Source organism: Aulonocara stuartgranti (genome assembly GCF_965226115.1).
Source record: "Aulonocara stuartgranti genome assembly, chromosome: 18".
Classification (NCBI taxonomy): domain Eukaryota; kingdom Metazoa; phylum Chordata; class Actinopteri; order Cichliformes; family Cichlidae; genus Aulonocara; species Aulonocara stuartgranti.
The window spans coordinates 29291959-29319077 of NC_138954.1; the positions used below are offsets into that span (position 1 = coordinate 29291959).

Below are 27119 nucleotides of genomic sequence, written 5' to 3' on the forward strand. Positions count from 1 at the left end.
AAAATACATTTTATTATGTAGAAACCAAAGACAAAATGTACATTATTAACATCATAATGGTAATCACAGACTGACGTTAATGAAGCTTGAGTTCTTTCAGAGAGTCGACTTCACACATTAGAAATGCTAATATCTTGTTCTAGTGTTGCAGTCAGCAGGTATAAAACAACACAACATGTTAACATCAAGAAAAACAATGCTATGATACAAACATAAAAAAGACTAGATTTCTGCATTCAGAATGAACCTCTATAAACAAATCCACCTACCCACACCCACTCGCACATATGGGTAATGTTAATGTAGTTTCAGTAAGAGGATTGCTTTAGGCCTAATTCTAATGGGATGTGTAGCAGGATTCACAAAACAACTGTACTTCACTCTGAGAATTAACTTTGTAATATACTACACAAAACATAGACGAAACACGAAAAGTAAAGCGTAACGAACGAAATTAGAATAAAGCAGACACTGTGTGCTGCATCGTTTCAGCCTCTTTTTAGTGTAACTAAACTTTTCTGACGAGGTTACCCACCTAGAGTTATCCTTAAAGGGTTGATTTTGAGACAGAAAGCTGTGGTTCATGTGTTATTTCCCCTTCAATCGTCAGTCTTCTTAACCCATCACGAGTGTCATACAGTCAATCAAGAAGCTCTCTCAGAGGCCACTTGTGAACCAGGCTCCCCCAGAAATTACTGACTGACAATCTCCCCTCTTTAAAAGGCCAGATAATAATCTGATGCTTCAAATCACTGCACCAAGGTGATTTCCATTATTGTCTTTAATTAAAAGTCCATCAACATATTGTTTCATGCCAGAGCATAATAATGACTCCTTAACAATGGATCTCATAGGCAACCTGTGATCCGAACAGGATACTCTGACTGAGGAAGAGCTCTTCTGGGTCTGTTGTTAGGGGCCCCTCTCCCCCATCCGCTGGGTTTCTGCGTAGTCCCAATCCCCCCGATCGTGTCAGAGTCTGAACCATTTCGTGATCGAGGAGAGCCTCCTTCATGCCCTTCTGTTGGACAAACCCGCTCATCATGGGACATGCAGACGAAGTGGAACCCAGGACCGGCTTGGCTCGGTTGAGTACGTACATCTCGTGGCCATGGTCATCGCGGTACTCCTCCAGCTGCGCAAAGGTGGTGGGTCCATCAGAGTAGTCGTTCACATAGAGGATGCTCTCTTCCTTGCTCGTGCAATAGGAGCCAGTGTCATCTTTCTGATACTGCTGGTGACGAGTGTAGATCATAATCAAGAGGAGAACAGCAGTGAGTGCCAGCAAGGAGATGCCAACAGCAATAGCAGTCTGTGTGGCAGGGCCCAGGGCATTAAAGTCCATGCTGTCTTGCTCATACAGAGGCTCCTGGCTAACATCCACAACCTCAGGCTGGTAAAAGGAGTTGGACGAAGATGAAACATAGGAGTGAGTGTTCAAACGAGGCCAAAACTGAGATGAATAGGAGGAAGAAGACATGTTGACTGCTAGGTGGAAAGTAACCCTAGCCACACCACCAGGGTTCCAGGCCTCGCATTCGTAGCGCCCAGCATGTGCTACGGTGACATTGCTGAGAAACAGCATGCCGCTGCCCATGTCTGGATCAAAGCTGTCCCTCTCGCCACCTTCCTCAGTTCCACGTACAGGCCCGTGGATTGCTCCAACACCTCCCACCTTGATCCCCCCACTGCTTGGTAAGGCTGTCACCGCTCCACCGGCCCCAGGCCTAAACAGCTCCCCATTGGGTCCCAGCTCTTGAACCAGGCCTCGAGGTGACAACTGTGGTTTACCATGGGAGGCTTTTTTCCAAGTCACTTGAGGCTGAGGGTATCCCGAGGCCTGGCAGGAGACTCGAAGACTCTCTCCTAGGCGAACGGTCAGGTGGCTTGGCTCGAGCTGCACTACTGGAGGGATGCAGACCAGACTGTTTGGAGGTACCTCCACCAGGCTGAGGTGGGAGAGGCGAGGAGGTTCAGAGCACATTAGCCGACGCTGCTCTGCAGAACTCAAGAGACGCTGTCCGTCTTCGCTTATCCAGGTTTTCAGCCAGCCAAGAGCGCAATCACAGCGCCATGGGTTCTCTATAGGGGAATGAAAGAAAGCAGTTAAGGAAACAGACATAAACGGAACGCAGTTTTCAAGGTCAAAATTAACCTAGCATAAATCTGATAGCATGGTGGAAAGTAACCCTGGCCACCTGCATGATCTACTGAAGTGGATTTGTTAAATATATTTTTTTGTTCATGTAATATCAACTTTCTAATTCAATTCAGTTAATCTATCCATCAATTCTCTTCCACTTATCCAATCAGGGTCAAGGGGGGCTGGAACCTATCCCAGCTGCTGTAGAGTGAGAGGCGGGGTACACCCTGGACGGGTTGCCAGCCTGTCGCAGGGCTACCACAGAGAGACAGATAACCATTTGCACTCACATTTACACCTGTGGGCAATTTAGATTTACCAAGATTTCAAACCCAGGACATAAGAAACTTCCAGCAGAACCAGGCTCTGCCGTGACCAGTTGAGGATAATGGGAGTGAGACAGGACAAAAAACATATTGTGGTGCTGTGGAGTTCTTTTGAGCCCACCGCAAGACCATGGGCCTTAGTAATCAAGACTAAATCATTGTTCATGTTTATAGTCACAGAGACATCATAGAGCTGTTTAAATAATAACAAAAACAGACTGTGTACATTTTTTACACTCTTTGGGACATATAGACAGTGACAAAAATGTCAAACTTGGAGAGAAGTTCACTCTTTGAATCCATTAATGCCTCTGTCATTAAATGTAATGAGTGTGAAGTTGGGATTGTTGCTTTCTTGGAAGTTACAGTAAGGGTCAGTCCAACTTTAGAAAAGTGTGGGAGGAGGGATTACCAGATTTTATCTGAGTAAACAGGCTCCTCCACATGAGGTCCCATTAATTAGCTGTTTTGTTAATTTAGTTGGCTTTTTCCTCTGGTTTTAATTCTCGGAAGTCTGCCTGCTGTGACCCGCTGTTATAATTTCATTGGTAGAGTGTGAATTTCAGTGGTTGGAAATACATTATTGCAGGGGTGTGAGTTATTCGGAAGTGTGGAAAGAGAGAAGTTTTTCAAGGCACCTTGAATTAAAATCAGTGTTGGATGATTCTATCATATTATAGTAACACTTAATATAATCTAGGAATTCTACCCACCTGTAACACGGAGCACCTGCAGACTGACAAGCGGTTTGAGTGATGAAGCTCCCAGGGTGCGGAGGTGATTCCTGCTGAGGTCCAGCAAGGCCAGAGACGACAATCCAGACAAGGCTTGCTCAGCTAGTAGCTCAATGCTGTTTTCTTGCAAGTGGAGTTCCTGCAGACGCTGCAGACAGCAAAAATGGCACAAAGCAGGGGAAGCAGAGGTAAGTATAAAATGTGCAAGTTCATAAGGGATAGAATTATCCAGTATAGTGACAGGAGGGTGTCTCAGCTCCACCTGAGTCAGTCTGTACTGTATTACCACATGCTAGGGATTAAGGAGACATCAGTCACGAATAAGACTTAGGCTACGTTCCCACTGCAGCTCTTAATGTTCAATTCTGATTTTTTGATCAAATCCAATTTTTTTGTCTGCTTGTTCACACTACAAATAAAATGCGACAGCAAATGCGCTCTAGTGTTAACCCTCAAAGCGGCCCGCATGTGCAAAAGAAGACGTCACACACAACTCGCTCTGTTTAGACCCAGACCAAACAGTATTGTTTGACTGATGGCCCTTAATATAAAGACTTGTTTCGGACTTTACGTTTCCCAATTTTGCTTTAAGTTATAAAGTTATTTTGTTATTTACATATGGCCCAATAATTATCCTTATTGCTGTTTTTTGAGGAGCGGTGCTTCAAAGGATAGTTGCAGATTTCTGTCAGAATCTGCAGATTATACAGTACAAATAAAATATTCACGTTTCTCCAACGTTGTCTTCCCAACAGTTTCACTGGATGGCCAGGAAGCGTTCGCGATGTCTTCTTGAGCGCTTCTCCGGCGCTGATAATTGGCGTCTGGATTTAATGCAACATGACCATTCAAACAGCAGTCGCTTTCTAAAACATCAGATATGTATCGGATTCAGTACCACATACGAAAGTGACCCAGGTCGGATTTGAAAATATCGGATTTGTGCCGTTCACACTGTCATACCATGATTGGATATGGGTCACATAGGGTCAAAAAAGTCAGATTTGATGCGCTTTCGCCTGCAGTGTGAACGTAGCGTTAAATTTGAAGACATCATTCTGTAAAAACATTCTATATTTGTTTCCTAGAACACCTATTTCAAAGTTTGCATTAATTATTTCCAACTAATACATTCGGGCTGACACAACCTAACCTGTAGTCCTCTGAAGGTGTGGTCCTGGACTCGAGTGATCTGGTTGCCGGCGAGATACAGGATCCTTAGGTGCTCCAGACCCCGAAACATATCAGAGGTAACCAGGTGGATGAGGTTACCATTAAGGGCCAGCTCCAGCAGCTGCCCCTGCCCGAGAAAAGCCCCGGGCTCCAGGGCTGAGATGCTGTTGTTCTGCAGGTATAGATAATGGAGGCTGCCAAGGCGAGTCAGGTCCTGAAGACGGATCTGCACTATCGCGTTGTCCTGGAGGAAAATGGTCTTTATGGACGACAGGGTAAATGAAATTAGCAGAGTGATCACACATTGATTACATTAGGGAAACAGAAGATAGGATGTGAGGTTTCATCTGAGGTTTGTTTTGTACAAGAAAATGAGTGTGGCTTATAGCTGTGCTGCACTCAGCGGGTAGAAATTAACCACACAATGGATTAAACCAGAAACAGATCCACCTTGAAACACTGTCTCACTGGGCTGTGCATGTTAAATGTAGTCATGTGTGGTGTTCCATATACCGCAGAATGAACTAGTTCACAGTTATGATAATCTTACTAATTCTAATGATGTCTGTATGCTCTAAACCTATCATCGGTAATCATTGTTCATCTGATCTTTCTCAAATCTGGCATATGTGTTGCTGAGAATCCAAATAACATCCAAAGTATGTAAGCTTCAGATAGGTTTGGCTGAGTGGTTCTCATATCAGCTCACTTGTCTGCGATCCTACTCTCCCAATAGGATCCATCACTAATTTCAAGTCATAATGAATACAACATGATTTTAATTGAGTAAAATGTGTTGACTTAACAAACCGGAACTTTGACCCTGAGAGATCTGCACTCCACTGTGAGGCTGGAACAGCGACAGCCGGAGGGACAGCCCAGAGACGGCTGAGGGTATGCTTTACTATGTTACTGAAAAGTTTCGAGCCTCTGTTTCTGAACCAGATCTGCCCCTTTGCCCTACACGTTCAGTTTCAAAACACCGGGTGAAGACATAGACATTCAAAATCAGGCTTCATATTGAGCCTCCACAATGAGTGATGTCACAGTGGCTAGGTCCATCTTTTATTTACATCTTTTAGCTGCAGCCAACAATCTGCCTGTTCTGCAGAGCCCCACTTTGAGCCGGCACAGTGACACCCACGCACATTCTGCGAGTGCAACCTTCTTGTTGTCAGTATATGATTACCTGCATGTGATGTGTTTAGGGGCCATCTGTAAATTGAGAAGGACATGGGTTATATTCTGCCTGAATGAGCACTGTGGTAGTAATGGTAGTTGGTTGCGTTTCACGTGTCTTAGTCAGAAATCACAGGTCTTTTAAGTCAGCATATCCCCAAAAAAGAACATTAGACTGAGTTTTTTTATGAGACGTGCTTTCTGCGTTGGATCTGGCATGCACAATTTTGCAGCTTGATTGGTAATATGCATTCATCTGTGACGCTTCCTTGGAAGAAAACACGGGGGCCACGAGGTAAAGTGTGATGGACGAGATAGACCTGCTGATTGAGGTTAATGGAACAATTTATGCAGGGCATGCTTTACATTAATATTCATGAGCTGCAGTGATGTTGGGGGGGGGGTGTTGAACCCAAGAGGAAAAAAAAACCACGGCATAATGTTAAACATCTTCGCAACAGATGATCAGAGCTGTGCAAGAGTCGCGCTCTGAGCAAGAATGAATAATTACACAGCCAACAGCGCAGCCCTTCCCTAAGGCTTACATCAAAGAGGGTCACGGTGAATTGATTAACCACAATCATTTCAGGGTAATAAGAATGGATCAGAGAGGAAGTCAACTGAAAACCTCTGGTGTGCATGTGTGTGTGTTTGGATGGGGCGGGGGCACGGGCAACTAGTGCTCTAACATACAGTCCAACTGACCTCGGTGACAGACGGGATGCCCTGTGGGATTTCTTTGACCCCGAGAGATCCGCATTCCACTGTGAGGCTGTAGCAGCGACAGCCGGAGGGACAGCCCAGGGACGGCTGCGGGATGAGGACTAGGATGATCAGGATTAGTCTGGAGAACCACAAGAGGCCCATGACGGCTTTACAGTAGGTCTTCAGAGGCAGAACCTGAAAAGATGGGAAAAAAGGGGAAAACATTTCTCTCTTCTTGGTTAATGCACTTTATTCTCAAAGCGGAGACTGACAGCAGCTCCAGATGTGCTGTTAAAGCATATAACTGTGAAATGGCAAGGGAGGATTGACAAGAAAGCAAGCAAAAACAAGCGTATCTCTTCATCCCCAGCTATTATCCATTCAACTGTGTCTATTCTGCGGGACTGCAGCAGCTTCTATTATAGGCTTCAATTAATTAAAGATGTGATAAAAGATGTTCAGGTTGCCTCAAGGACCTCTCTCTTGTCTGCTTAATGCATGCACAAACACACTCTCCCTCATTTTCGGTCTCTTTCTTTGTCTTACAATCACGCACACACACAAATGTGTAGCAAAGAGTCACGGTCTCTGTTTTGAACTCTGTAATCTCAGAAAGCACATTTACCTCCTCAAAGCAACTCTCCAGTGGTAACCAGCTCTAATCATCTGATCAAAACCATCAGCATCGGCTGCTCGCTGCACCTTACAGCAACGTCTTGCTTTGATATAAACCCATCGCAGAGCAACTCATCCATGCACTTCTTTTTTTCCGCCCGTTTTTTTTTTTTTCTTTTTTTTTTTTGCATCTATACGGTCCAGAAGGGATTTATTGTTCTGCTTGGTTGCTCACATCAAAACTCAATGCTGGCCGGCAGTGTTCAAAATAGTTAATCTGCAGCAGGTCACACAAGGATACCGGAGGGCTGGAGATGTAATATGCACTGAAATGTCACACTGAGCCTGTCATTCTGTCCCCGTGACAGCAGGTTGATTTACCGTGCTTTACTGTGCCACCTGCCTCGTCCTGGAGCAGCTTCTTCCAGCAGAGAAGACGATGTCTCATTGATCCAATCTAAAATCTCACATTGTTAGAAAACATTCGCTCGTACCCCGGCCCCCGTTAAGCTTGTCTAACTTGTGAAAAATCCTAGTTTACTTAAAGAGTCTCCCGGACAGATAACTGATAGTATTTGCATCTTGCTCGGAACGATCTGAAGATCGTTTAGTCTATTAATCATCAGAATGCACACAGCTCTCATTAAAGCTAAATGATGAAAGGGTCCTGTGCCTGAAATAAACTGTGACTGATAAATATTTCATTTGCCGGGTGTTTGAACTCTTCTGTCGGACCGATATCAAGCCTGTCCACGCCATAGGCAGCGTTATAATCCAGGCGAAATGCCTAAGCGTAAAAGTACTGGGATTGCTGTTTCAGTGGCTGAGAAGTAATTCTCAGTGCGGTCACGCTGCAGTATTAAGCAAATACGAAATAAAACTGGATTATTTTTTTTTTAACATTGTGTGTTTCATTTAGAGCACATTTGCAAGGGTAGCCAGCTTGATTAATACAATGTGACCTACATAAGCTTTTCAATCGTCTCCTCTCACCAAAAAAACACTTATTAACAAAAGCATGCCATTTCCTCTCTGGAGCTCGCCAAACAAGCATGCAGAGAAATTAGGTATTTCTATTGTTGGGAAGAGAAAGCACAAAAATTGAATTCTGAATTAGGCCTTGGTCTGTCATTGAGCCTTTGTTACTTCTCACAGTGAGATGACTTCTAAATAGCTTTGACTTAACTTGAAAAGTGTCAGAAGGGGAACCGGAGAGGAAGACGCCTGCCCTCGGCTAAGAATACACTCAGAACAGGGTGCACAGTCAGATATTTGTTGTTAGAACATGAGCCCAACATCAATGCAAACGACGCACTGCCAGAATACAGCTCGTGCATTTCTCTCCTTGCTTCCAGGGCTGCTCAGTTTTTTAAAAACCGCACGCATACAGAGTCTGGATGGCCCACACACAAAGGGTACCCATGGAGTCATCAGGTTCTGCAAACTGAAAGGACTCAGTAACAAAAATAACACAACGGGCGGGGGCAGGCTTCTTTAAATAATGCTGCTGACACTTGTTTTGCAGTACAATGTATACTCCACTTTTTCTAGATTCAGCAGAGACTTGACTCTTATCTTTTGTTTTGCTGATGTGGGATTTTGGTGGTAAGAGGTCAATTTGTTCATTTCTGTCTCGGTAATCCCTCGCGGAACACGCGGTAATCTGCACAATCAGATGCTTGTTAGCTAAGCCTCTGTCTGTGCTGTCCACGTTTTTGTGGAGGGAGGCGCTTTGTTCGGCATAAAAAAAAAACGAGGTCAGCAATATATCTTTATTGACCACGTGGGAAAGTGTACATAAGATGATTAAGGCTTGTTGGTTTGTAGAGCGAGCCAAGAGTCAGGGAGAGAGCGGCCGCAGAGACCTGCCAGGGCAGATGTCAGTCAACAAATGCCAAAGGAAATCTAATAAACCTGGCATCACACAAAGCCCTGCTCAGCATTCACCAGCAGCTCCTAACGTCCGCCCACGCACATCTCTGCAAACATTATTTTGCACTGGACTTGTTTATTTGGGCATTTCTGAATTACAAATGTCTCTTTTGCTCTTGACACAATGATCTGTTTCTGCAAACAAAATCATCACCCACTGGTGAACAGTTACATTCTGGCTGACCAAACACTCACAGCGCCGACAGCTCGCTCTTGTTTTTGCCAAGAAGGGTAGGTGTTGATATGTCAGAGGTGCAGCAGACTAGCCAGAGTGCTGGAGGCGGGAATCAAAGTTCACATTCCCGCGTTGCCATCGGTGCAGGTCGGCCTCATCCGTTGTTATGGTAACTCTCGCAATCAGGGAAGTTTCTGCTTGCAGGGCCTGAAGGCCAGCCACAGTTCCTGTGAGCTGCTGTTAGGCAAACAACTCTGCAGAAATAGAAGCTGTCATTTCCAGGGGAAAATTGCTCACAGGCACTTGAGCTATGTGATGACCCAGAGCTAAATTGTAAATTCTCTCTCTCACTCTCTTTTTTTGGTTCTGAATCTCTTTCTCTTTTTCCAGCTTCAACTTTTCCCTCCCTCTTTCTCTCCTTGTTCCCTTCACAGTTTCCTTGAAAAGCCGCCATCATTTTCCCTTTCCATAGTCTCTGACCTCTCTCTTTTCTCATCGCCTGTCCTTCAGCTCTGACTGACAGGTGCTAAATCATTTGTCTCCGAGCATCCTTTTGTCCACAAATAAACCGAGGGCCAAGGCTCCGGCAGTGCACTGTGGCACTAACCCAAGAGTAACACACTGACTTTGAGAGATAGTCTTGTTGGTGCGCACCAAAATGCACAAACACACACAGGAGCGCTCATGAACATGCAAAGCACGCCTACAATACAACACTCATATACAAGCACCAGCCACCAACGTTCAGGGACACACACTCTTGACTGGCAGACGCACACACACATAGAGGAAGACGCTCATATGCTTATGCGCTCGCACATCTTGTCTACAACCAGCAGCAGCTATCATCATTCACAGACACAGACAAGTCAAACACTCACATATTTTTGTGTCAGCGGTAAAGGAAGCTCTGCTCAGTTAATAAGTCTGCATTGATTTCTTTATTTTTCCACTATTACTCCGTCCAGTTGGGCTCTGCAACCATTGATTTTCACCGTGAAAGCAGTGGGGAGGGGAGCTGGCATTTGTGAATGTCTGTGTTGAGGAGAAACAGAGTAAATGACTGCATGTTGCTTATTGCTGGGTTACTTGTGTGTGTGTGCCTGTCTGTGTGTGTCTAGCTCACTGTCAGGTTGCCTCGAGCCAAATCACCCTCTGAGCAGCAGCAGCACTCCGCCACCACTCCCAGAGGAGCATTTACTCTAAAACCTTCACTCCCTCTCCGCGTACTAAGACAAACTCGATAAATCTTTGCTATTTAAGAGTTCACATGATAAACTGCTGTGACACGTCTGTCTGTGACGTGGAGGCTGTTGTTGCTAATGTAAGCTGGCAAGCAGATAGACTCTGAAGGTATTGACATATTCTGCACGGAGCCTCGAATAAACCCACAAACTCTGATTTTGTTTTGAGGTTCATGCGACGCTTTATACAGGCTGCTGCTCTGGCTGAAACTGCAACCATGAGCGGAGCAATTTAGAAATATCAGCGTACGGTGTCTCTCGCAGGCTCAACAAGTCTGTGTGCTGGAATCCTTGCAAGTCAGTTTGATTTGCGACTGATAATTGAGAACTAAAAGCACAGCGGCGACTGCAGCGCTGCATAATCAATATTCCATTCCATTTTCCACATAAGATTTATTTTTATGCCTTCGTGGTCCGGGAAGGGTGGCTGAAACATCACGTCATAATTGCTCACAGCTCAGGAGAAGGTTTTCGACCCGTTTTAGCCTTGCGACTTGTTTTCTGTTGCTCCATGCCTTCTTTTTCGTTTTTTTCTCCCCCAAATCTGGTTAGTATGATGAAATACAAGCAACACTGCAAAAGCAGTGTGTCAGAAAATGTCTGACATAAAAATAAGGCTGCTGCTATATCACATGTATATCTTATTATATATGAATAGAACAAACTAATGTGGCCAAAAATGTAACAAGTTTAAATTCATAGTTTTTTAAAATGCATTTTAAACCTTTTTTCTAGGGTGTGCTTTTGCTTCTGTTTTGCTATTTTAGACAATTAAATTGTACTCAGACAACAGGTGTAGAGTGCGACCCTAACTGACAAAGTACACACAGCTAACAATTCAAAGGAAACCAGACAAAGTAATAAATCAGTCATTGTATTTGTACCACCATGAAGGTGCTGTACACAGTCCACTATATACTGTATACTGACCATGGATGGATTTAATGCAAAGCAAAAGCATTTCATTTTCACTAACCAAGAACCTTTTATAAAAGAATACAGAGCATGAAACTGCTGCCCACTTACTAACAGACTACATGATTATAATAAGAGGCAAACACACATACATCAGTCTGGGAACCTCACTAACTAGCCTCTGGGAGGAGGAGCCAAATTTCCAGATCTTCTGCTTTAGCCACGATATCAGTATATCCAGGTCTATGCTTGCTATTTGATGGATTGGTGATGGATTACCTGCTCAAACATGATTGGTTAAGTCAGACTCAGACCACAAATACAATGCAGACAGTTTCAGTTAGCAAAACTTTGGCCCATTGTCTTCCGTTTCTTCCGATTCAAAATCAAATCAAATCAAATCAAATCACTTTTATTGTCACATCACATGTGCAGGTACATTGGTACAGCACATGTGAGTGAAATTCTTGTGTGCGAGCTTCACAAGCAACAGAGTTGTGCAAAATACAATGATGTAAACAAGCAAAATACAAATGTGGAGACACTTGCTTGTAGACGCTGCACAAACAGTGAACACCATGTTTAAATCTCTTACAAATTTTCTAACAAGCTCCAAAGTTACAGCACTTTGTAATAACCAACATTAGTATATGTGTGTGTAAGCAGATGGACGTTGTCTGGACGGCCTTAATACTTGTTTTTAAAAAAACAGGTGGGCTGTCAGTGACATAAATCACCACACTGTTAACCTGAACGCCATGTTTCGTGTTCTTTTTTCACTAACAGCTGAGCTTTGTTTTCACTTTGAGTTGACTAGCTTTTAGGTTAGGAGTCGGCACCTGCTTTGGTTTAAGCTACAATGATTAGACAAGTGCAGCAACTGTATCACAGCCGCCTTTATCATTTATGGCACAGATTCAACATTCCCCAGAGATTTTGGTCCACATTGATGTAATAGCATCACACAGTTGCTGCAGATTTGTCAGCTGCATATCCATTATGCAAATCCCCTCTTCCACCACATCTGGGGATTGTAGAGACCATCTGACCTCATTGTCATGTTCAAGAAACCATTCGGTATAAGATGATCTGAGCTTTATGACACGATGTGTTATCCTGCTGGAAGCAGCCATCAGGAGATGGGTACACTGTGGTCAATACTCGGGTAGGTTACGGTGTTTAAATAATGTTCAAAGTGTGCCAAGAAAATATGCTCAACAGCATTACAGCAGCAGCAGCAGCCTGAATCATTAACATAAGGGAGGATCGATCCATGCTTTCACTTTGTTTATGCCCAGTTCTGACCCTACCATCTGGATGAGAAACAGACTCATCAGATCTAGCAACATTTTTCCAATCTTCTGTTGTTTACTTTCAGTGGCCCCATGCGAATAGTAGCCTCAGTTTCCTGTTGTCAGCTCACAGGAGTGGCACCTGGAGTGATCCTCTACTGCTCTAGCCCATCTGCTTCAAGTTGTGGCTTCAGAGATGCTCTTCTGCCACCTTAGTTGTTACAGGTGGTTATTTGAGTTGCTGTTGCCTTCCTGTTTGCTCCAAGCAGTCTGGCCATTCTCCTCTGACCTCCGGTTTCAACAAGACATTTTGGTTCAGCGAATTGCCACTCGCTGGATATTTTCTCTTTGTTCGACCGTTCTGTGTAAACCCTAGAGATGGTTGTGCAGGAAAATCTCAGCAGTTTCTAAAGTACTCAGACCAGCCCCCGTGGCTTTCACAACACCACTATAATGGTCACTTAAATCACCCCTCTTCCCCACTCTAATGCTCGGCTTGAACTTCAGCAGATCGTCTTGATCATATCTGCATTCCTAAATGTGCTGAGCGGCCAAAACTGAGTGGGTACTTAGAGCGAGCTGTTTCTTGTATCCAGTCCTTATGATAAGCCAAACTAACTTTGGCTCTAACTTCATCTTTACAGCATGGTGTCAGTCTTCCTGCCTGAAGAAATTATAGTTAAGTGCAAATTTTGAGAGAACAATAAACATAAATGAGCCAATTGTGTGTTTGTGTATGCGTGCCTCAATTACTCACTTAGTAAACACTGCTGGCAGCAGGCTGTGTCACCTTTTCGAACACAACGTCACACATACGCATGTGCTCTCTCACAACTTTTTTCCATTTTCACAGACATTTTCCTCCAGCCTCTCTCTGTCGCACACTGTCCATTCTAATTGTCAAGCTTGGTGGATGCGATCAGTCCTAGCCGTTTCTCTCACAGTAGCCGCATCTGACAGGCTGCCTAATTTGCCCCAGATTAAAATAAGCAGTTTGACTGATTGATTTATTTTAATATTTATATACATTTTGGTCCGTTTTCATCAGTCGGGCTTCAAACCTCTTGTTTTTCTGCTGTGCCCAGTACGACACTGACAAACACCACTCACGTTTGAAGGTTTAAGGATGGATGAGATCAGACAAGTTTGAAGGCAAATGCTGGGAAGACAGATCATCCTGTATGGCAAAGCAGAACAATCCCTTCCATTCTTATATTTCCCTGGATTTGACAGAAGCATTAACTTGAATGGATTTTCTTTTTCTATGCGACTGTTTTCTTTTAAGCGGCTGCCCCCCCCCCCACCCCCTCCCCCATTGTTCTGGATGGACGAATCTGAATTGTAAATATTGTTTATAGCAGTCGAGTTGAAAGTGCAGGTATTACTCAAGCAGCAGTGAAACTGTGTGTGAAAGCGTATGTGTCCAGAAATGAAATGAAATGCTCCGATAATGATTGCTTATCATCCATCTATATTGCACTTCTGTAATACTTGGGTGTGCAGTGGTTGTCTGCGGTAGGAGCCACTGAATCCTCATAAATTATGTTTCTTTGTTGCCATGGAAGTGACAGCATCTGCTGACTCCAAGTAATGGATGTCAGGTGTGTGTCAAATTGCACTCTGACACCTAGCCTATACTGTGGTTATCTGTACAGTCTGGCATACAGGCAGGAATTAATGAAACTTTAACAGAATCTGCTTCTTTTTTTTTCTCATGAATTTCTTATTTCAGCTGATCTTTGCCATCTGCCCGTATCAAGTCAGGCCAGAATTGAGGGTACTATACAATTACAGCCATGAGACATTTCAGTCATCATTGTCTGGCAGACAGTAGCCAATGAAAAATTAAACATCTCTGCAGCCGTAAGAAGTCAACTTGTCTGTACGGATATGTCCACGGAAGACAGATTCCCCACCCTCAGAGTTAAACAAACGAGGTCCTATCTAGGGTGGGGGGGGGGGGGTTGCTGTTTGGCTCCACACCGCTTCATGTGCAGAATAGCAATTAAGCAGAGGCAAGCACATTACAACTCTTGACATTAGGGAAGAGAGACGTCTAAAATTCCAAATAAGAAAGCAGGGTGGTCTTCCTGTAGGGTTACACTACTGCATGCTAATCATATATCACTCTTGGTCCCTCACTTTAAAATATCTCCAATAGCAGCAGCAGCTCGTCAGATAATCTGGATATGCTGCAGCTCTGTCTGCAGTGACATTAGTGTAAGTTGTCTGAAAGGTATTCTACAGTCTAAGAGAACTGTTTAAGCATCGTAGCGCTGACACATGAGGACACAAAGTACAAAGTTCCAAATCACTGCTGTGACCGGATTGCTAATTAATCACGCCTGGAGTTCTGTATAAAGACAAACAGCAAGAACCTTTGACAGCTGGTCAAACAGTGATGACCCAGTTTATCCGGCAGACCCAGTGCAGTGAGATACAACCGCTCTGCAGCGGAACCCAGAATATGTGACGCTCATCATTCCTCAAGTTTTTTTCTTTTCTTTTCTCTTTGACAGGTGTTGATTCTGTTTCATGGCGGCTGCCTTTTGTGCTGCTGTTGAGCTGTATAGGTCATTATTTATTTATGTGCACTCACTGGCCCATTTGTTAGGTACACCTGCAAAGTATAATGCTGTGCAATGCAATAACCCTGTTATAGTAGTCATGTATACAAAGGTGAGTTTTGAGTGATGCGTGTGTCAGTACGGAATTGGACTTGCAGTATTTGTACTCGATATGTGTGTTATATGTGTTGTATACCGGGAGGTATTTACATTTTTTGTCCGTCTCATGTACAATCATTGTAACAAAAAAGACAAACAAACAAAAATCTGGCATCTTGCAAGGAGAAGTGAGCAGATGCACCAGATTGATTTGAACTACACAAGCATACACAGCAATAACAAGTGATTTAGCACACACACAGTTAGACAGACTTTCCATGTCAGGACTTTACACTAGGCTGCTGAATTTGAAGTCTGTAGGGCGTGTTACTACCCCCCCCCCCCCCCCCCCCCCCCACACACACACACACACACACACACTCACAAAAATAATACAAAGACCAGGTTAGATACTGCTGTAGTATTAACACTATACAGAAACGAAAGGGTCTTATTTTTTTTTTCACTTCAATTAACATATTCTAGGAACGGTTATATGTCACCTATAAGTTTAAGTAACACGTACTCACAGACAGGGGGAAAAACAACAACAACAAAATCCCCAAAAAGGAATAAAAATATTAAAAATGGTGTTCTCCCCAGCTTCAACTATGAGATGATAATAATAACATTTCCCAAAACAAGCCACCTCTTCTGTTTTACTCCCTTTCTGGTATCTGTGTGAGTGGGCTGCACAGTTTTCTGTTACTTCAACACAGAAAAGGAAAAAACAAACAAACAAACAAACAAACAAACAAACAAAATCAACCAATGTGGATTTAAATCAAACGTCAAACGGGGTCGCTAACAACCGGCAGTATGAGATACCTCAGTCTCACTATCCCAGGCGAGAAAGGAAAGGAAAGCGCATTTAAAACCTACCCTTTTCTTTGCGTGCACGGACTTGGTCTCGGCAGCAGCGGTCGGGCGACTTGAAAGAAAAACTATAATAAGAATTTTTAACAATAATAACAATAATTTAAAAACAAAAAGAGGAATTCCACTTGAAATCACAGCAGGGGAAAGCGTCGGAACATTGTTTCCCTCCCTCTGCCCTGCTCGCTCCTGGCTGGGCAGCGCTGAGGAGTCCACACAGGCTGAGCTGCTCCGCTGTAATTGGACGCTGCGAGCCGGAGGAAACTGCTCGCGTCTGCCAGGGCTGGACTTCAGTGCTGATGATGCTCCATTAAGACTTAAGACTCTTGTCTCCCTCCTCTCATATTATTATGCGGCTTTGATTCGTATTCCCCCTTTCCCCCTGACTTTATCGGTTGCTTTCTTCCAATAGTGACCCACTCTTCTAATTATCTCTGCTTGAACGGACTCCCTCCCCCTTCTCTCTCTCTCTCTCTCTCCTTCTCGCTCTGTGTGCATGAGTGAGAGAGCAATAGAGATGGAGATCCCTCACTCCTTTTACTCTCATTTATTCACTTTCATAACACACTAGGTGATCCTCTTGCCGCCGTCAACCTTTTGTTACAGTTATTTTTAAGTGACAGTTCCACAGCAGCAGGAAGGACGCTAAAGAAAAAGCGCCACGTTACTGTGAAACAACACATTAGCAGGGAGGGAATCAGAGTGGTTTCAGCACCACGGACAGCGGCCTCGTCTTTTATTGTGAAAGGTTACGGTCGTGTAAAATGTGATCATCCATGGTCTACTGCTGAGAAAGAGACGCTCATCATATATTTCCGGCTGTGACGACGACAGGAATGAGATTCTGAGTTGAAAAAGTCCTATTTCGATCTGGCCAAGGGCAAGAGAATCCAAGCTGAACCGCCAGCCTCTCAATATCCTGAAAAACCACACTACTCAGTCATACTGCAGACACAGTTCATTACCGGCTGTGTGGCAGAGGATGATTTTGAGCACAGGTTACATTCTATTTTGCAGCATTTTGCAGTCTGCTGTCTTGTACTGTGGCACAATACAAACAACTTTAAAGCTACTGACAGGTAAATAATGTAAATCAATTTGTTCTGCTCCTCTGACAGGTGCCATCCACTCAACAGCAGCAGTCGTTCCCAGCAGGAAAACGTCCCTGCTATGCTGTTATTAATGGCAATTTTCACAAACAGTTATTGTATTAGAACACCAGTAACAGCCCAAGGCCTCCAACATTCCCAGATCCCAGTCTGATCAAGTTTGTATGCGACGTGCAAGAAGAAACCAGATCCATGGAGGTCCCACTCTAAAACCCACAGAACTCAGAAGGTCAGCTGCCAACGCCCTGGTGTCAGAGGTTCTCTGTTCATATCCTGGAATGGTGGGGACCTACAAAATATTAGACAGGTAATTTAAATATGGTCTGATTAGTGGACAGTTCTCATGGAATTTGGCATTCCTTAAAGTTTTCTTCCCATTGCCTTTCCTTAGGAAAGGCTTATTTACAGCCACCCTGGATCGCCATGGAAACAACACTGGTCCATCCTTTGAGTTAGGTTCCATATTTATTCTTAAACAATCATAGGTCAGTGTTAGGTGACCTAAAAAAAATTCTTTGAAAACACGGACCAGACTAAAAAATTGGTGAAAACGCAACCAATGTCCAAAGAAAAAAAATTGAAAGACATTCAGAAAGCCTACACAACTATTTCCTTGACCGTTTCACTCATAGTGGTCACTACAGTGGACAGCTATTCAAAGGGTGTTTTCTTGTATTTGCGTCAGTGTTGATGGCATACTTGCACATAAACCACTACATTGGACTGATGTGACGCTTCATACCCTGCCACCCACTGGTCGTTTAATGCTACTATAGGTGTATAAAGTGTTTCACTGTAATTATTGTTATTTAACACTGTCATGCATGAATTATGACAACCTCAATCAGGATTTTTTTCTTTATTCATCTTTTCATGCCTAAAGAATAAAAATACTTAAGAAAAAAAATCCTGATTGAGGTTGTCATAATTCATGCATGAAAGGGTTAAAACCACTTTTTAAAAATAACATGAAACTCTGGCTTCTTGGAAGGAAACTGTAATGAATTGAGGGGTGGTTCAAAACCTTTGCACAGTACCGTATATTGGACATATTGTGTCCTACTCAATGAGCTCCCAGCTCCTGTATCAACCATAGACTGTTTATAAATGATAGACATAGCCACCGTGGAGTTTGGACTGTAAAGTTAGCATTTGGAAAAGAACCATGACAATATTGTTTTTTAGGAATCAGATGTGACCATATCTAGATGAAAGGTTGACATGCATATTTGCCAGATGACAAGCTTTGTTAGCGATCTGATGAATATCTGCTAATGAGTGCTAACAGTCTAATCCTATACTCACCAGCTCTGTTCCATTCTCAGCAAGCCTGATTATTTTTCTTATAACGGCATTAAAAAAATACCCAACAGTACAAACACAGTCAACATGTCCAGTCTGATGAGCCAAAATTTGCAGGGGTGAGGCCTAACAGACAGCAATCAGCTACAGGGTCCTGTCGATTAAAGCAGCCACACTTTTAGATTTTATGTCTTACCAGTATCGATGATGCATGAGTTATTGAAAACAAATCACCCTCTGTACAGTCGTTAGACATAAACTATCCAAAACAATTAGTTTAACTAGGCTGTAAACATAACTTATAATGCTATTTAGTTGGCCATCTTACAAAGAGAGTCTATGGGGACTGACTTGCTTTTGGAGCCAGCCTCAAATGAGCGTTAGAAGAACTTGGTTTCATTTTTTATCCAAAGACGTTACAGCTTGATGTCAACAGCACTCGATTTATCGCATTTTAAATAGGTTTAAACAGCCTACACAATTACTGAATACAGAATTAATGTTAATGTTGATGTGCATTATACTCCTTAGATTGACAAAATATGGTCATTTAGACTCTTTATCCTCTGACACTTTAATGTACGTATACTGTGGCTCTTGTGAGAAATTTAATTGAAATAATTACAAAGAATGAAAAAAACATAGTTTGCATGTGTCAGGGGGCACACAAACAGACATGTCTGGAGGTTAATGAAAATCACTAGTGTCAGTCAAATTGTAAATTGGGTTCACTTTTATCCATAACTTTCAACTTAACGATATCCACCTCTTCTAGCTAATTTTCTCTTTCATCCATTAAACTTCAACTTGAACAGATAGGATATATAAAATACAGTTAAATGGTTGACTCAGTGTTTTTGTTAATAAATAGCTCCAAATGCTAATTATGCAAAATGTCAAACAGGATGAAATTAACGATGTGATCACATTTTTTTCTTCCAATGGGTCGATCGTCTCTTCACTGTAATATCATTATGTCATTATTCAAAGCCATAACTCAGAAACAGGGAGGTTGTAACTATATTTCACCTGGGGGAAGCCATTGAATCAGCTTCGTCACTAAAACTAGGTGCCCTCCCTATAGCTTGAACCTGCCAGACTGATATGTGTGAGTCATCCACTAGTTAGAATTTGCAGCATCTTTGAAGCAACAGTCACGTTTCAAGCACCGTCTACACCAGCGGTCTCAGCTTGGTGTTCTGTCAGAATCAGCTTTATTGGGCAAGGATAAATACATTGAGCACATTTGATCCAGTCCTTTTCAAGTCTTCACTGTAAGTTGGGATTCTGGACAGACTTGGCTGGTGGGGGCATTCAGCTGTGAGGTGGTAATTCTTAGTGATGTGCGGATCGATATTGATTGATATTGATACCAGTTATTTATGTTCTAGAATCGATTCTCATATTAAAATATCGATATTTTAGTAATTTGGGGTAAATTTGTAGTTTATCATTAACAGGAACACAGTGGAAAGAAACTATATCATTTGGAAGGAACTACTTTCTCTTACAGCTGTATGAATGTGTGGCAGCCCCTTGGCATGTGCACTCACAACAGCAGCTGAGCATAAACGGAGTTGTGTGTAGACATATATTTCCTCCACAAACAGCCAAGATGCGGTTTGCGATACATGTGGCAAGACAGTGAGGTGTTGTGGCAACACTACTAACCTTGTCAAACACCTCAGAGTAAATCATATCACAGAATATGACGAGGCGAACTGAAGAGGAGGAGAGGAGAGGGACAGGTGCTGCTAGGGTGAGGCAGACGTCTCTTGGAGTCCTTTAGTGCTGCAGGCAGGCAGCGTGTTCAAATAGCTCACAACTTCAGGTTTTTTTTATTTCTATATGATAATTCTGCATTATTAATAATAATAATAATGGATTGCATTTATATAGCGCTTTTTGAGACCCTCAAAGCGCTTTACAATTCCACTATTCATTCACTCTCACATTCACACACTGGTGGAGGCAAGCTACAGTTGTAGCCACAGCTGCCCTGGGGCAGACCTATTAAACAATAGGAACAAGTAGTCTGATGCCCTGTAATCATAATGAAGCTATAATTTGAAATACAATAAAACATTAAGTTTTTGCACAAAGTATCGGATCCGTATCGTCGATACCACCCTGAATTTTACTTGGTATCAGATCGGAAAGGAAATCAGTGGTATCGTACATCACTAGTAATTCTAGTTATTCCAACTGTTTAATGGTTAAAAGCTAGATAAACCTGCTTTTAGCTGTTTTAACTGAACATATTACCTACTAATTTAAGCTAGCAGTTTTAGTCATGCTAATTATTTTAGCTATTTTTTTGATTACTTTTAGGTAAACTATCTTTGACACTCCGTTGTTATTGTAATTCTCTTAGTTAGTCTTTGTACATTTTTTTCCCAAAATCTTTTTATATAATTTTACGCTAGCAGTTATATAGCAGTTAGCTAACAGTTTACATCACTTTCTTTACTTGCTAGCCAGTTTCACACTCTTAGTTACAACAGGTGGCATGCCTTTAGGTGTTAGGGCGTGTATTTTTTATTTTTTTTAAGTACTTATGCTGCACTGAAATGTTACCATAAAACCCGCTGCCACTGCTCAAGTCCACCTGGTGTAAGCTGTAGTTTCCAAACCTGGTTGTGAATCAAAGACACACATGCTCCTGTGTGTCTTTGATGTTGACTTGATCGCACGCTAATCACACAGTAGTTAAATCCGTGCTGACCCATATTTAGCGTTGCTTGATTGACAGCTTGTGCATGCATGTTCGAGCACACACGCATACGCTCATACTTAAATGTGCACTGATGCATAGCCATATGTGAAAAGGTTCCCATGCCTAAGCAGGTATATTAGCTGGTGCCTAATTGCGTGTCTTTGTGATGCTGAGCGCGCCGTACTGTGTGTTTGGGCTTGGATTTTAATGATCTCCTCTTTCCCCCTCTGGGCCAGGATGAGCCTATTTCGACCCACATCTGGATAATTAACATCACACTCAAATGTCTGTACGAGCACAGAGATCCTTTCACCATCTTCCTTGCTGCTCTTAACTCATCTCTCTTTTTTTTGGCTCACAGGAGAAGCAACAAATGCTAAATTACAACCCGCTGGCTATTTGTATGCATGCAAAGTCCCATACACATTTTATTTGCACATTAATTGCTCCATAAACTTCCCCAACAAGTTGTGTTTTCCAGCCATAAAAACCAAAAGCGCCTTATTAAACAGCTTAATGTGAGACAATCTGGCTTATGTCATAGTTGCCAGCATGAATCCCCGGATCTGCAGGGAAATCACTCCACTACACCCACTCACTATATTGCTCAACTGTCTAAGTGCACTTGAACTAGTCACACTTCCATTAGTGCTGCTCTCAGTCCAGCCTTAGAAGACTGAGGTTCTCTGGACTGTCTCCAGGTATGTGGGCATGTCTGTGTGTGTGTGCTTGAATAAAAACCCTTCATCCCTTTGCAGCTACTCCCACAGGGATTGACTGTAATTAGGAATGTTCTCTTTTCTCAACTTGCCTTGTAAATGAAAACACCTCTATATCAAAGGAGCACGTTGGATACAACCCTGCTACAGAGGTTTTCCCACCTCTGATCTTGCAATGACGGGCCTTTGTAGCTTTTTGCTTCCTCTGTAGTCGAGAAAATTCAAGTAGAAAAATGAAACATTGTTTTTCCTTTTCCCTCACAGCATGCGGAGGAGGCTTAAATTAAGACATGCAAACTGGCACAGAAAAATACACAAGCTCTTTGTCACTGCAAGAAAGATAATTGTGACTGAATCATTCATCTTTTTGTTACTAAAATTGACAGGTTTGAGCAATTTTCAAAATGGCTGGCAAAGATAAAGTCTGACGAATCGACTCACAGTCCGACAGGCAGATGGAGATGGAGCGATACAGACGAAACCAAATTACCAGTGGGGCAGTATAATTTCCATTTACATATTTTACGGAGCATTATAAATGAGCGCAATTTCCATATAAATGCGGGGAAGAAAATATCCAGGTGAGGAAATCGCCTTTTTGTTTGTGGTGTGGTCTACAAAGGTTAGAATCAATAACATGCACAGAACAGATGCCGGGATAACAGCGATTTAAGGCAGACCTGCATGCACACACACACACACACACTCACACACACACACACACACATTCTGCTGTGTAATGAGATGATCTCCCAATGAAAAACATGCAAGACACAAGAGCTTTACAAATGGCCGGCAAAACAACAGTTGTAATACGACAGGCAGATATTTGTTCCACTAATCACTTAGGGGATTGTCAAATGCGACCGAATGGAGGCCAAGAGAGTCTTATGATATTAGGCTCTGCAGTCGGAACGCCACAACACAAACATACATGTACATTGTTGACAAGTGTGCAGTCCGTCATCCCTTGCCTTGGCCCTCACACCTTAACAGCTGTCAATGATTTTGACACGTGACATTACAGAATAAGGGGATTACACTGACCGGTGGAGAAAAGGAGAGCTTCAAGCAGATACATCAGAGAGCATGGGCTACACATCAAGTAAACAGCCGTGGATTGTACAAGCTTGCAGATTAAAGACTTAAACCTATTTAAATAAAATAAAAAACTAGTTATAGGGCAACAAAATCGAGTTTTCAACATCGTCAAAGGACACATTTCATATGCTATAACTTGTTTTGACCAACCCCCTAACCCATATGGCGATATGAGCCTTGAGCGTTTGTCCAGTGTGCAATTTTTATAGCTTTTTTCCAGTAAATTAGCAGAAACATTCATTACTCTATGACACAGGCATTGAATCGGTGCCGTTTCATTCCTGAAACTATGATACTGATCCTCAAAGTTGATCCTAGAAAAAATCTGTGCTGAACAAAAAACTAGAAGGCAGTTTTAGATTGTAAGACTTTAAACAAATGTCATCATCAGAGGCTGTAAATAAGACTTTGTAGTTATGGACCCCCTGTCCCCCAAGTTTTTGTTAGACTCCAATGGCTAGTAGTGCAATAAGAAGAACTTCTCCTTTTCGGTGTCCACTAAGGAGTGTCTTCTTGCCTTGAAAGCTAGGCCATCTAAAGTGCATCGGTGCATGGTTAAGTTTAAGCAGCTAAAACACACTTGGCTAAGATTTTGGTAAAGGTCAATGTTGCAATGAGCACATTGCAACATGAGGCAATGCATGAGGTTTTGGGGTACTCAACCTCAGCTTTCTCACCATTTGGTTATATTAATAAGCTTATTACAGAGCACATGTCTACCACTGACTCTGGATTAGGTTCCAAATTTTCCATTTTCCATTTGTGAATTAGAAACCATGAGTCTGGAGCTCTAAGGAGCTTTAGTCAATTCAAGGCGAGCTAGAAGTGAGCACCTAATGACCGAAATATTTGCTCACGGGCCAATGGCCAAAAACAGAAAAAAATCAACAAATGATTATTGCACTAACAGAAGACTGACTCCAACTGAAGGCTAAAGGAAACCTATTGAGTTTAAGAAGGTAATTATCTTGTCAGCACTACAAGATAGGGTTCGCTTCCAGTCTGGTAGATTTAGATTTTTCATGTTATGGAGAACTGATCCCTTAATAGGTTTATCTATGTGAGCACATTATTAGACAAAATGGTGCTGCCTGGCACTCACACATCCAAACAGATAACAAGGTGCTAACAATCATGGGAGCAGTGTCTCCCATCTTCCTCGATATCCCCTGATGCCTTTTCATTTGTGATTTCAGGAAGTCCATTACTATTGCAGACGGGTCGTGCTTCTGCACCACAATCAATACTCTTCCATTAAGGTGATGAACGGTCCGTTTCTCCAACCTTCTGCAGTCCAGAATAATTCGCAGGACCCACTGATCCGAATCAGTCAATGTGGGCATGACAGCCCAACACCTCGGCAAAGGGAAAGAGAATGACTGACCTGGGAAGTCTAAGCAAGTTCTCAGTTTCCACATGTGGCCTATGCAACCCACTCCTCCGTCAACCTAAACCTTAATGCAGTTGACTTAAGCACTGTCAAGGCTTTCTCAAACTTCGGCCTAGCAAATAAGTTAATTACTTTACTAGTGGGTGTTTACCCCCAAAAAGTTGGGAGGTAACATCCACCAGACCATTGCATTGCAGGGTTTTTGTACAACATGAATACTTATACCCACAAACAACAATATTCAGAAGATATCAAGATGTTAAGTGGTTTAAATGTTCTTTTTGTATAAAATAATAGGTCATATGAGCAAGAAAAACCCTAGGAAGAATTATTTTCACTCTATTCTGGCATCAGAGGTTTGGTAACAACAGACTTGGCACATGTGGGGTTTAAACGCTAATGCAGTGCCAAGAAAACACATTTCCCCACATGCTCTATAAATATTTGCATCAGCACCAACAACAACACTCGCTGTTCTTTAATTCATAAGAGATATGCTGAGTCACCCTTCAGGAAACAGGAATTAACTTTTCCTGAGATGGACATATTGTGAAAACCTTGGCAAAGACAACACTATGTTAATTCAATAAAGTCTGTGTTGTTAGCTTACTACAGAGACTGTTTTCCTTCAATTTAACAGCTGACATGTTCTACTATCTTTTGGTAATCCGAAAAGAAATACAGAGTGGCAAAGCAATTACTGGGAGACTGACAGGTTTGCGGCTGAACATTCAGCTCAGCCAACATAATGCTCAGACAGTGTTCAAATCTGTCAGCAACACAGACAGATTGAACAAGGCTACACTACATTACTGAATGAATCAGACAAAGTAAGTGCTACGTCAATTAAATCAGTAGTTTTTACCAATTATAAATACAAAGCAGCTAATTAAAAAGAGGCAAACGTAATGATCAAGTGCAGTCATCGGGTTGACATGTTTACTAGCCACAACTACCAAGCTTATGAAAATGGACGTGTGGTCATTTGTAAAAAATAACAAGAGAACAACAAAGTTTTTGAGATCGAAATATTCAGAGCCAAAGCCGGAGTGTCTTAAACTTGTATTCTTTTAACAATCATCAGGGGGCGACTTCTCTGGTTGTTAAAAAGATTTCTGATTGTAAACAACAAGTCCCTGCCTTAAGAGTGTGGAGTGTCCTCGGTTTCCCAGTCAGATCTACGCCCTTACTTCTCACATGTGGTTTCAAAACACCAAGATGGAGGTAGCCAGAAAGTCAATATTGGGGATTCAAATATGGATTTCACAAGGTAGTCATGGTAGCCAGTACATGTTATTTTTTTTCTAATATTTTATTTATTCTAAAACTAGATTTATCTGAGGGTAGGTTTATTTTCATTTTAGCTTGTGAGAGTTCAAAAAGTTCAAGGCTTTAAATATAATGCAATTAATTTAGGAAAGATATTGCCATGTAACAAATTATGACTTAAAATCAAATGACAGATCAGCTATTTAACAGGGACTTGTTTCATGAACAGCTCAATGAAAGCAACATTCTTGTATTCATAAATATAATTATGTATTAGAATCACCAACTACAGTGTTTATCCTTGAGCCACAAATCACTGATGTCATAGTCACTGATTTCTGTGTCGGTCCACAGTAATTTAGGTCATAATATTCTTAAGGGCTCGAAATGAAGGCAGCTGGACTTCTTTTTGGTCCAAAATATAATAAATGGGCCTGTCAACATTAGTATTAGGTGTAATAGGTATAGGTGTAAATAATTAAAAACCTTTCCATCTGTTAAATCTCTGAACTTGAATGGTTATTTGATACTTTCGCATCACATTTTCATTGCAGTAACATGTTTTTGTTGCAGTTGTCTGTAAGACTTACTCACTTTTACTACTGGAGAATATATAGAATCCCTTACATCAGTAATGTCATCTTGTCCACCACATTCTCCACAGCAGGATCTTCTCAGCATACCCTGATCTCTGGTAACATGTTGTCATAGACAACATCACAGAACTACAGCAAATTTGTCTTTTTTAATAAATTATTAAGTGAATAAATGAGCAAACATCATGCATTCCCATACTAGGTAACACAGTGATGCAGCAGTTAGCACTCTTACCTCACAACAACAGACCACTGGGTTCAAATCCACAATCTAGAGTTTGCATGTCCTCTAGGTTTCTCTCCTGGTCCAGAGACGTACATGTTTCACGATAGCTAGGCTTAAGCCCAGCAGGGATAAATGGCATTTCCATATTCATTTCCACCTGGCCACTTTTTTGTACATAAAGAGTTGTGTCCCACTCTGGAATGCTCGATTCTAGACCCCTGACCTTTTGTAACCAACAAAAAGTTACAAAATCGGGCCAAAATGTGGTGTGAGCTTCATGCTAACTTCATGCTAGCATTCAATACTTCAGTATTCAGTTCCTACATCAAGCTGTAAAACATCAGCTAAACTAGTATAACTAAGCTTTCTATATTCCTCCCATATGTCATATTTGTGGAACTTATTCTGAGGTCAGCAACTGCTGCTAATCAACAGAATATATAACTATGCTAATTAGCCAAGGTTAGCCAAGGTTTTTGAAATAAAAAGGCTCATAAAAGAGTTCTCTTTTAAAAAAGGAGAAAAAAGTTGCATGCTTTTATTTGACAAATGATTTAAAGAATGGATCCATTATACAAAATATACTGTAGGTTAACACTTAAGGTTGAACTTACTCATGTGGCCCGCAGTATTATAAAGGTGTCACAGCAGTGGGTATGTCATATATTACTCCTGACAAAGGTGAAGGACCAATAGCTTGCTTGCCTGTGACCCTG

At 42.1% G+C, this 27119-nt stretch overlaps 1 protein-coding gene across 3 annotated transcripts; it reads right to left on the minus strand.

The window, feature by feature from the left end:
* On the minus strand, positions 1-26526 carry LOC309693436 (leucine-rich repeat-containing protein 24-like). 3 transcript variants are annotated; one of them, XM_082512634.1, is made up of 5 exons: positions 26413-26526; positions 6261-6455; positions 4357-4635; positions 3183-3351; positions 1-2082 (listed from the first exon to the last, which is right to left on the minus strand). In XM_082512634.1, the coding sequence occupies exons 2-5, from the start codon at positions 6420-6422 to the stop codon at positions 836-838; spliced, it is 1857 nt and encodes a 618-aa protein (XP_082368760.1). In that variant the 5' UTR covers positions 6423-6455; positions 26413-26526; the 3' UTR covers positions 1-835. The 3 variants fall into 3 exon arrangements, with proteins under 3 accessions (XP_082368760.1, XP_082368759.1, XP_082368761.1); XM_082512633.1 differs by lacking the exon at positions 26413-26526 and adding an exon at positions 15982-16596; XM_082512635.1 differs by lacking the exons at positions 6261-6455; positions 26413-26526 and adding an exon at positions 5566-6244.
* Positions 26527-27119: the final 593 nt, after the last annotated feature.

Bases quoted from the DNA above. Each gene is read 5' to 3' on its own strand.
- LOC309693436 (XM_082512634.1), bottom strand. From the start codon at position 6,422: ATGGGCCTCTTGTGGTTCTCCAGACTAATCCTGATCATCCTAGTCCTC. The intron at 4,636-6,260 runs GTCAGTTGGACT...TCGTCCATAAAG, and splicing joins GCATCCCGTCTGTCACCGAG to ACCATTTTCCTCCAGGACAA. The intron at 2,083-3,182 runs GTGGGTAGAATT...ATTCCCCTATAG, and splicing joins GCAGGTGCTCCGTGTTACAG to AGAACCCATGGCGCTGTGAT.